This window comes from Tachypleus tridentatus, chromosome 13, assembly GCF_004210375.1.
Source record: "Tachypleus tridentatus isolate NWPU-2018 chromosome 13, ASM421037v1, whole genome shotgun sequence".
Classification (NCBI taxonomy): Eukaryota; Metazoa; Arthropoda; class Merostomata; order Xiphosura; family Limulidae; genus Tachypleus; species Tachypleus tridentatus.
This window is the reverse complement of record NC_134837.1, coordinates 237,176,585-237,188,931: the sequence shown is the minus strand read 5'-3', so window position 1 is coordinate 237,188,931 and position 12,347 is coordinate 237,176,585. Positions and strand designations below refer to the sequence as shown.

The 12,347-nt window shown below is 33.6% G+C and overlaps 1 protein-coding gene across 2 annotated transcripts in view; it reads left to right on the top strand.

Annotated features, from left to right (window-relative positions):
* LOC143237055 (uncharacterized) overlaps positions 1–12,347 on the top strand; it is a 42,522-nt gene that overhangs the window by 21,749 nt on the left and 8,426 nt on the right. For both annotated transcript variants that reach the window (XM_076475888.1, XM_076475889.1), the window contains exons 3-4: positions 5,792–5,829; positions 10,095–10,670. In XM_076475888.1, coding sequence (XP_076332003.1) covers positions 5,792–5,829; positions 10,095–10,670 — 614 coding nt within the window. The remainder of the gene's footprint in view (positions 1–5,791; positions 5,830–10,094; positions 10,671–12,347) is intronic.

Genomic DNA, 12,347 nt, shown 5'->3' with positions numbered 1-12,347 from the left:
TTTATATTTTCTGCTGAAGTAACAAGTAAGGTTGCTTTCTGAGATAAAAATAATAATATTGAACTATTTTTATAGATACTATGATGCTTTTTGAAAGTGTTAAAATTTTCTACAGGAGAAATATTTGATTTGATGTGAGTTCACGTTGAATGTTTTACTATAACAAAAAGTACATGAATAGAGATTATGAAATTCATAGTTACTTAACATATTGTAGCTGACACAATATAATGTTTTTGAGCAACGTGAATTAATATGTTTAAAAATACACTTTAAGACATCACAAGATAAAGAGAATCGTAGTGCTAGGCCTAACTGTAAAGATAAGTACCTTCACACTACAGTTCGCGATAAAAAAAAAAGCTTATGCATACAATCACAACATTGTAATTTCCTTTTGGATACTGTTTGGACACGTCCTTGTTATCATCTATCTGTAAGGAAAGAGGAGTTCCATATTTTTAAGTATCTAGGTGTTGCAGTTGATTGTAGGGGTAATCGTAGTTATAAATATTTGCAACATGCAATTTTTGTGAGTAAACTTTTGCAAAAAATAGTATTTTTAAACCATTTAATAAAAGAACGGTATTCAAGCTATTAAGAGGACAAATGTTATTCCAAAGACATCTCTTGATATCTTACTACTGGGTGGGGCTGTGCGTTAGATACCATGTTTTTATATTGGCTTAACAAATCACTGACTGAAAGTTAAGATTTCAGAATATAAAAGAGATCACAGAATAGAAATGATGTGTTCTTTTGTCGGAGGGTTTTCAAAATTACCTGTTAAAGTAATTCTACAAACTAGTACACTTGTACTGCCGTAAACTCGCTGTAGGCCTGTGTTATATATCAAACAACAATAGCCAAATCAATTTGCTTGTTCAAAGTAACTTCGGTAGCTAACACAGTGATGGATTCACCCTTTATCTTGGATACATTCTAAACAATCTCATATAAATGATTTTTTTTCGAATATTCCAGCAGACTCGTATGTAGAATGTTTGAAAGGGGTTCTACTTTGTGAGATCAAAAGTCAACACATATTGTACGAAGCATAACCAGCATATAGAGTATGCTACTACTATATGGGTCTGGATGCATGCGATATATCAAGTAAAAAAAATGTTAAAGTTTTATCAGAAGAATGTAAAATATGTAGAAAACGTTAAATACTGCAAGTAGCTGCACTATAACTTTATAAGCATAATGTTTTAACAACACAAAAGTTAAGTCGAACCCCTCCCTGCATAAGTGCCTGGCAAGAAAAGTTTAAGCTAAAAACTCAAAGTTCTCTAGAAGTTGTAGTCTGTTTTAATTTCCCCAATTTAACGTTGTTGTCAACGGTCCGCAGCTCTCTCTAGTTAACAAATAAATTACAACGTTAAAAACATGTAGCATACAACAATATATTTTATTTGAGTTTTACAGAATATTCTTCCATTTTTTATTACACTATAAGGTAGGCGTGATTCAAGGTTACGTCAAAATAAACTAAATTTTCTTGAATCATGACATATTTGTAACACTTAGGTTGAACTCAGTCGTTATAATAGACCAGTTTTATGTATGTAAATATAACAAAACACTACAATCCGAAAAACGTTTGCTTTATTATCTTTATTATTTTTGTAGTAGGAATCACAAAAAAAAACATTAAATAAGTAAGAGGTACATTTTAGTTAAACTATGAACAATTATGTAAATAAACTGCTTTTCCACAATAATAATAGAAAGTTTACTCAATATGAGTTTTAATCTAAAGAAAAATGACAAAAGAATGAAAACGACAGGAACGTATAGTTGATAACCTTAAACTAATTTATTTTAAAATGATAGGAACGTATATTTGATAACCTTAAACTAATTTATTTTAAAAGAACAGGAACGTCTATTTGATAACCTTAAACTAATTTATTTTAAAAGGACAGGAACGTCTATTTGATAACCTTAAACTAATTTATTTTAAAAGGACAGGAACGTATATTTGATAACTTAAACTAATTTATTTTAAGAATATTTTAATGTACTTAACTTATATAAGGATTGTATTTTATACTTGTACGTCTTGAAATATATTTGTTCCAGATTATTTACTTTCAATTGAAAAGTGGTATTTGAACGTTTTTAGATTGTGCACATAATTTGATTCTAAACTGTGACATTTGAAATCAAGAAACTGGTATAAGAAAGCAGTAAAAATAGAAGATTTCAAGTGTTTTGTTATTTGTAGCCACAAGTGGAAACTTGCATGATTTTTGTTGTACTTATTTCAGAATATGTTGTTAGGATTTATAGTGGCACTTTCTTTTTAACGTTATTCATTTGTCACTTTGTCCTGCGATCATTTTAGTTTTGAAACCGTGGTACATTTGTTACATGTATTGCTATTTTTCCTGTTATAAACGTTGGGAGCAGTTTATAAGACAATAATTGCTGCACCATTTCTTTTATAAACCGGAGCAGTTGTAAAAAAATTGTTAAAAATAAATTAATTTCATTTACTCAACTGTTCCAGTTGACACTATGTATTTGTAGATAACATCTAGTTTACTGTTTCTTATAATTCAAGTTCTATAGTTGTGTCAAAGATTGTTTTTGTGACTGTCATTAAGCTGTTTCTAATATTATGATGTCTGCTTACATTGCCTCAGGAAGCGATTTTGGAGGCGGTAGGCCATTGTCATTTTTAGAAGGGGTTGGAGCATGTCCCTTAGAAAAGCTTTGAAAATTTAACGTCATGAGGTTGAATCTTGAGCCATTTTCGCTACAAGTATTGCATACATGTAACGTAATATACTGAATTAAACGAAGCAGGTTTTAATACGTAAGTTGTAGTTGTACATACCGTGAAAAGTGGTCATTTCACTTCCTGACTGGCTTTACCGCTTCCTACGGCCATAATTTATACGAGTATTTCGTCCTTTATCGAAAACTCACTACAAGATTTTCATCGAAGGAAAGTTCCTTTAAAAAAGAAAAAAATATTGTTTAGGAGGCTTAACTGGTTATTGTAGAAATAATTTAAGGCATACGAATCTTCGTGGTCACGTACAGTGGAAATATTAATGTGTGATTCTTCCAAAGTAAGTGTTTGCAAACTGGCCATTTATCTGTTTGGTACTCCTTCTATAACTGATATGTCTAATAGAAAGTATGACAGCAGCAATTAACAATTTTAGCTTTTTATCTACTTTAATACTGTTATTATATATTTAAAGTCTGGCTGGTTTCCAATTGCTAAGTGTTTGAATATATGTTTTAATATCATTGAAAGCAGTGTTTATTAAAGTGAACCATCAAAAAAGAGGACGGTTAAGTAGCTGATTTACGTCTTTGTTCTGTTAAGAAGTAATTAATTTCAAAAGCATTTGTTAGTAACATAGTTTTATCTGATACGTGATATGCTTTATATACGTGTTTACGAGTTGGACTATGAATGATCACAAACCACAGAATTTGTGTCGTCGTTTTAAAAGATTCAGTAGATTAAACGAACTCAACTCTCAGGCACGATATGAAAGCTAATCTAAATTTCATTTCACAACCGCTTCAAGCAACTCAACCCAACAAAACTTTCCAAGTTTGTATAGATACCCACACTGATGAAATATCCTTAGATAGACTTAACACATTCACATTTACCTCTTGACCCATATTTTACAGTTTAATGACCTTCTTAATGTTTTAAGACGCTATTGAATGACTTCGTGTTTTATTTCCTTGCAAACATAACTTGCTATTAGAGGAGAGAGCAACTTCAGAATATTAATGAACTTATAATCTATATCATTTTGACATTAACTTAGAAAATACAGATGGGCATTTTAAGTTTACGACAAGAAATTAATACACGAGTTTTATCATACAAAGGGCTAAAAGCATTACGATTTCTTTTTTTCTTTAGACCCGGCATGGCCAGGTTGTTAAGACACTACTCGTAATCTGAGGGTTGAGGGTTCGAATCCCCGTCCCACTAAACATACCCGCTCTTTTAGCCGTGGAGGCATTATGTGAGTTCAATCCCACTATTCGTTGGTAAAAGAGTAGCCCAAGAGTTGGCGGTGGATTGTAATAACTAGCTGCCTTCCCTCTAGTTCACTGCTAAATTAAGGACGACTAGCGCAGATAGCTCTCTTGTAGCTTTGCGCGAAATTCAAACCAATCTTCCACAAAGCAACAATATTGTAGAATATTACTATACATTGAATATAAAAGACTTCCTACGTTGTTCATTTTCTGTTCGTTTCTTATACATTAATATATTCATTAGGGTAAACATCTACTTGTCATGTTGTGTAGCCACACTGGTGTGTCTTTATCAAACAAGTTAAATTCATCACGTGGGATCGGTTTATCAGTGAAAAAGATATTTTCTACTATTATATTTCAGAATTAAAAATATAATGAATGAATAAGAGCACCGTTAACAATATAAGATGTGGTTGATATGAAAAACGTGTACCTTCTACAAGCCCATAGCCATGGGGTGCAGTTGAAATCCCCATTTCCTCCGGGGTTCTTTGATGATGGTTTCTCATTATACAATTACTTTTGTAACACTGCACATACAAGCAGAAATAACATTTTCATACTTATCAGAGAAAATTTACTAGAAATGTTTATTTTCATTGATAATGAAGGAACCATTAGACATTGTAGATTTTTTTTCCTGTGCAATAAAGTTACACGTGAAACAAGTTATACATTGGACCAAATATCCCCTCCTCTTCCAGACCTAGTTACAGGCTTGATTTGTAACTATCTATCGGTATCCTGTTTTATAAAGTTTGTTGTTTTATTTGGCATACGAAAAATCGATCTTAAAAACAAAAGAGAAAAAAAGGCAATCATTTCTGGTAAAAAAAGTAGACTTCCTTTATTAAGATAGAAAGTAAAGCGTGTGTGAGTATATGATTTTGTTGTCAAAAACTAACGGTTTGTGAACAATATATTAACACTTCTTATTTATTCTATAAGACGACTTCAGTTGCATGTTTTGGGTTGTTTCTCTTTCTCTCTTTGCAGTTCTTAGCTTCTGTTTTCATACAATGTTATGTGAACAGAATAATACGGTTATGTTATTTTACTGTGCAAGTAACTGAATCCTTCATTCAAATATTCTATACTCTTTAGTTGAAAATAAAATAGTTCACAATACCATAGATGTTATGAATTAGCTATATTTTATCAGACATTAAACGACTGTAACTCTCTTGATCATTCAGATCTAGTTGAAAGGTCCACGATTACTGTAAACAAAACAACATAAAATACACAAACTAAACTTGAAATAACTCCTTTCGAGAATGATGCTAAATCATGTAAACTATTCTTCACGTTTTTGGAATTGATTGTGTTTAAGATATGTATGTATTCTGTTTAAAGACGAACAGGGATGTTTGGACTTAAAATATTTCTTTGAATTTAGACATTCTATTGGACCATATATTTGAGTGCCTCTCTCACGCGCAAAATTTCTGGAAGCAGTGGTAAAGAACAAAATAAAATAAATTAACAGCAACCAAAAAAAAAAAACAACTAACAGATTACTGAGTTTTAATGTATAAGTTACTTTAATAACGTATATATACATTAGTGATACCACTTTATGTTTAATTAAATATAAAACCAATAACCACCCATAGAGTTTATATTAGCGATCTTTTATGTATCGGTATAAAATGTGTACCCTTAAGATTGTATTTTTTAAAACAAATCAGCGTTATTTGTGTGTATTTTAGTGATCTCTGTGATGAAAGAGTTAATTCTTGTCATTTTGTTTTCACAGTAAGTTTACACTCTCCTGACTGTGCTTCCCATACTCTGGTAAGTTTATATCATGTCATTATTTTTGCGAGTAAGACTTTGAACTTCGTGTTTAAGTTCTATCGATTTTTAACACAACATAAGACAATGTAAATAATACAATGAGAAGTACCGAAAGAAACATGTTGTGAAGTTGGATCCAAATAGACTTGAACTTAGAAAGGCTTAAAAACTGTGTCAGGAAAAGGTAGAATTACATGCGGAATGTCTTGAAACACAGCTAAGGTTTAGTGAAAACTGATTTTGTTTTTAGCAATGAACGTATATTATCAGTCATACTGATATATACTCAAAAATAACTTAAAACTTACAATGCATGATTGTTTAACTATAACATAGCGTAACAGTGAGATATTCTATTCATTAAAATAAAAAATAGAGTATTGAAACAAACTGTATTCTATAAAAAGACGTGAAGAATGATACGAGTTCTGACACATTCACGTATCTTCATTAGTCCGACATTGTCAAAACTTAAGTATTTTGATAAAACAGTTTATTCGAAAAGTATATTTTTTCACTTTTCTATAACTTCAAACTTAAAATTGCATTTTTCTTTTATTATAAGAATTCCTTAGTTTCGAGTTTTATTTTTTTGACTGGTGCTTGTAAAATCTTAACCGTAAAGTCACCAAACAGTCTAAATCACCAGGTAGTTTTGAATTTTCTCAAGGCTTTTCAAGTTAAATGATTTGCAAGGAATTTAAAAACTATGTGTTTTATGTTTCTTTAATGATTTCTCTAACAGCATCTCAGAATAAACAGAGTTTGGTAAGCAATCTGAGTGTACAGAAAACAAACTTCATTCTTGTATATGATTCTGTATAGTATCTCTAAACATTACTGCCACTTAAAACAAACGCTGCCGTTGATAAATGATTTTGATACATTTTAAAATAAACACTACGTATTGTAAATTAGCCTACAAACAACAAGAGTTTTCAGGAGAGCTTTTCATGTGCTATAGATATATCTACACATTTCTATCATTATAAAAAAAATACATGTATGTTAATAGTTTATATAAAGTAACAGCACAGGTAATAAGCTATTTATAGTCTTAAAGCACTCGAACACAGGACACCGTTATTCCACAAACACCAGATTAATAACAACGATACAATACACAATTATTATCTGGTTAAATTCGGGTAAATAAATTATGTCAATACAAAATATAATACAGTTACCTCAAAGGTATTAGGCTAATAAATTAAACCAGTGGGGAATATAGTCACATCATTAACTCTAGGTTAATAAAAGAACGTATACTGAAGGCAACCGCCTTATTAAAACTGGCCAAATAAACGTATCCAACATAAAACACAATTATCTCACGAATATCGGGTTAAAAGAGTAGTTCATTGTATAACATAGTTAACATCGTAAATAACGGGTTAACAAAGTAATCTAATTTAGAAATATCATGAATATTAGGTTAAAAGTAATTATGAGCAAGCACACAAAGGACATAACCGAACAAACAGCTATAAAACTTTTCCTACTGGGATGTGTAGACGAACATGTTTCTCGGTCTTTCCTTGAATTAAACTTTTTACATAGTTTTAAATAGAACGGAATTTGCTACGCACAGAACTGCACAATGGGCAACCTGGACTATGAGGGGACTGAACCCATGATTTTAGCGTTATAATCTATCAAGCTTATCGCTAAGGCATCAATAGTTCCAAAGTCTTTAACTAATTATTACAGAAAATATTCACGTATTTGTTGACCATTCATAACACTCTTATCTACAGTGAAACATTTTAACGAGATGAACAAATCAGATTTTAGCGTTAACAATATTATTAAGTTTAATGTAACTAATTCATTAAACTGAGAAATGTTTAAACAAAAAAAACAAAGAATACGAGCACCACAAACTAGTAGGCCCGGCATGGCCAATCGTGTTAAGGCGTGCGACTCGTAATCTGAGGGTCGCGGGTTCGCATCCCGGTCGCGTCAAACATGCTCGCCCTTTCAGCCGTAGGGGCGTTATAATGTGACGGTCAATCCCACTATTCGTTGGTAAAAGAGTAGCCCAAGAGTTGGCGGTGGGTGGTGATGACTAGCTGCCTTTCCTCTAGTCTTATACTGCTAAATTAGGGACGGCTAGCACAGATAGCCCTAGCAGCTTTGTGCGAAATTCCAAAACAAACAAACCACAAATTAGTAAAGTTGATTTTCTGTTTTCTTGTTATCTGAAATTTTGATCATTTTGTACCAGCTTCGGTACTCTTTTAATTCTTTTACTTTAACTTAACTACCGATACAACCGGGATCTGGCAGGTATGTCCTGGTGGTTAGGGCACTCTACTCGCAATCTGTTTTTATCTCGGGTTCGAATCCCATTCTCGAACATGCTCGCTCGTTTAGGTGTAGAGGCGTTATAATGTGAATGTCGATCCTAATTTTGCAAGTAAAAGAGTATCCTAAGGGTTGGAGATGCTTAGTGTTACCCCCTCACCCAGTGGCACAGCGGTATGTTTGCGTACTTAACAACGACAGAAACTAGGTTTCAATACCGATGGCGGTCAGACCACAGATAGTGTGGCTCTGTGCATGAACTACAATAAACAAATAATGGGTAGTGTTGACTATTCAAATAATGGGTAGTCTTCTCTCCAGTCTATCACATCTAAATTATGAACAACTAATCCAGGTAACCTTCGAGTAACTTTTCGCGAAATTCAGTAAGCAGTCAATGCTTTAAAATTTAGCAGAATCATGGCAATACTATTTAGCGTCGTTTGCTTGCAGTAAAAGTTTGAATCAAACTTAAAGAGAGCAAAACAAATCTGTGTGTAACTCGAATTACCTGTCATACCAGCTTAGTTCTTGTTTAGACATGTATATAGATAACCTCGCTTGACTGCTACTAGAAAGCCTTGTTCGTAACATACGACACTCATCGTATGTAGGTCACTGAAGAGGTAAAAAAGTACACAAGTTTTCTTCTGAGAAACACGAATTATTCGAAAATATCAATAAGAAATATATATCTGCATGTTTCTCATTTTAAATTTTCGAAAATAAACTGAAGTTTTTAAACAGTGTAATTTATATTTTTATTCCTATAGTTAGATTATATAACTTTTGTATTGTGCACGAAGATATATTCTAATGATGGGTTTAAGTTTAATGCATTTTGTCGTGACACACACCCGCATAAATTAGGTACTCTCGATGTCTCAGTGGTAGATCTGAGGGATTATAACGCTAAAACTTAGGTTTCGATGCCTGCGATGTGCACAGCACAGGGAACCCATTGCTTTGCTTTGTGTTCATCAACAAACAAATACCCCTCTCCATCATTGAGTCAACAGTGAGTACTTGCAGGTTCTAATTCAGTAGGTGAACATGGTTATTCGTACAGCAGGTAAGGAAGGTTATATTGTGACGGTAACTCCCGCTATTTAACTATAGTAGCCCAAGAATTGGCTGTAGGTGGTGTTCACTAGCTGCTTTCTTGCTAATTTATCACTTCCAAGGTAGGAGCCCTAAGTGCAGATGGTTTTAGAGTAGGTTTAAGTGAAATTCACAAAATAAAATTATTAGAATCCCTCCGCCTTCATTCCAGTGGCTCAGCGGTAAATATGGAGATTTATTAGGTTAAAATTCAGGTTTTGATACTGTGTTGGTCACAATATAGAGAGCCAATTGTATGCACATCAAACATCATTACAACATGCCCACATAATTTATAATAGTAGCTCCTTTTTTCAGTGATCATTTGAATAACAACTCTATTTTAAGAACATTCTTAATTTCAATACTTATTAAAATACAACTTTTCTATATATTATCGTTATAAATTCTTATAAGGATATTAATAATAATAACCGATTATGTAGGTAATAGATGAAAACAATAATAGTTTATTCGGATGATAATTTTAACTAACACCTTAAAGAGATAAATTGAAACCTTCGTGAAATTTTTCAGTTATTTTATTTTAATATTATGCACCTCTTCGAAATGTTAGTTCAACAAAACCAAAACACGTACTATTTTCGAGGTATTAGTATATTAATATTGTTTAATAAATGTACAATAAAAGTTTAGGTACTTTATTTTGGGTCAATTGTTTGGCTATTTCCATCTTTAAAACTATTGTGGAATGTAAACTTAACAAGTCAGTTAACGCCAAAAACAATTGCTTGAAAACGCATTAAAGAAAAGTAAAGATTTTATTTTTAAACAGTAATCGTCTCGAAAACATTTGTACTTCCACATTGATACACGTGTTCATTTGGTTACAGGAAAAGAGACAGACTTTTCAAAGACGACCTCGTCCAGCTTTCAGATCACCAGCAAAACTTAAAAGTAATCCTGAAAAACCGCAGTTGACAACAACTACGGAAAAAGAGCCTAGTTACTACTACTATGACGACTATTATGATTATTATCCAGACTATTACTTGACGACCACTACAACCACAACAACTACGACACCTCGTCCCCGTCCTTTATTAAGAAGACGACGACCGTTTCGTCGTGGACGTGGACCTGGTAGATTCCGTCGACCTGTATTTCGGAATAGACCTGTTGTTCCAGAGGGTCCAAGAAATGTACCAGTACCGGTTGTGGCGAAAACGGAAGCCCCAACCACCACTACTACTACACTTCCGCCAACCACCACTAAACCTCGTCGACACTATCCACCTCGTGAAGATGGGAGGTATATCGACTACTTGTCGGATCCTAACCTTCCGAGAGAGCTCAATGGTGTGGACTTGATCTCTTACCCATTCTTTATTACTCTACCAGAAAATATCAACTTCAGCTGTGATGGTCGTCATGACGGTTATTACTCTAGCGTACTTCATAAATGTCAGGTAGGTTCTTGACCTTTATTGATAATGTTTTCAAGTCAACTAAACTTATTTTACAGATTTTAAAGTTCGTACCTTATTCCCTGTGTTGTTTTTTTTTTCAAATGAACTCTTCTTATTTCTGCTCTCCCTCAGTAACGCCAAGCATGGCCAGGTGGTTAAGGCACTGACTCGTAATCTGAAGGTCGCGGGTTTGAATCCCCGTCACACCAAACATGCTCACTCTTTCAGCCGTGGGAGCGTTATAAAGTGACGGTCAATACCACTATTCGTTGGTAAAAGAGTAGCCCAAGAGTTGGCGCTGGGTGGTGGTGACTAGCTGCCTTCCCTCTAGTCTTACACTGCTAAATTAGGGACGGCTAGTGCAGATAGCCCTCGTATAGCTTTGAGCGAAATTCAAATACAAACAAACACCCTCAGTGACTCAGCAGTAAGCCTACGCGCTTACAACGCTTGAAATTGGGTTTCGAAATCCGTGATAGGCAGAACATAGATAGACTGTTGTGCAGTTTTATGTTTAACAAACCAATGAGCTCTTTTTCACAACTTATGAATTTGATGTACTGATATTTAGCATTGCTAAGAGGTCGTGGAGAAGCTCTGTGTTTCTCAAAATAAAAATACTACAATAAGCTTCATTCGACATCCATATAAGCAAAGGAGTAAAGTATGTGTGTGTGAAAGAGAATGTTTTAAAACTTCATCAGGTTATGCAGAAAATAAGACTGGAAGTAGGAATCACCATATGGGTAAGGGAAGGATGGGAGCAGACGGTATTATATATTGCAAAGAGGAAGGTATTTGGTTATGGATCAGTCATTCTCAGAACCTCCTTTCAGACAATAGTGTTTATATGTTAAAGTTTTCTGTGTGGATTTCTTTATGTGTTTACAGACACTTAGAGTACTAGTATTATCACACTTGTTTCCGATACCCAGGTTTGAAAGGGTCAATAGATGTGGCAACTCCTACTAGATAGCTCGATCGATTTGCCATTTTTAATCACACTATCAGCTTAGAGTGTCTTTTGCTTGAGGTGCTTGACGAGCATTACGTGTTGTAGATTAGGGTTAAGACACCCCACACGGCCACCGGCTTCATTCAGAACTCTACGTACGTAACGTAGACAGGACGTGTGTTTTTTTTATAGCAAAGCCACAAAGGGCTATCTGCTCAGCCCACCGAGGGGAATCGAACCCCTGATTTTAGCGTTGTAAATCCGGAGACATACCGCTGTACTAGCGGGGGGCGCTTAAACACCACATTTAACTGTTTTATTACTGTAAATACACAACACCATCTTTATGTTTTATAAATTGTGTTCATTCAAATACAAAATACTACAACCCAAAAATGTTTCTTACCCGAAACACAAGTTCCCACTTAGTGAAATATATTGTATTGTAAGCCTAATTTAGAATTATTTTCTCCTTAAATCTAAACATTTTTCAAACATCTATACTGGGTTCTACCTGCTATGTTTTATCAACGTTTGAAGTTAAAACACAGAACAACAACAACAACAATGAAATAACTTTTTCGGTTATATTTAAATGTTTAGTTATTCGTAGTTACAGAACATATACTAAGACAACACATAAGAGAACTTATAAAATCAATACTCAACTTCTCTCTTGTCAAAAAACATACCACTTAGTTAGGATCTAAAAGCGATTGCGT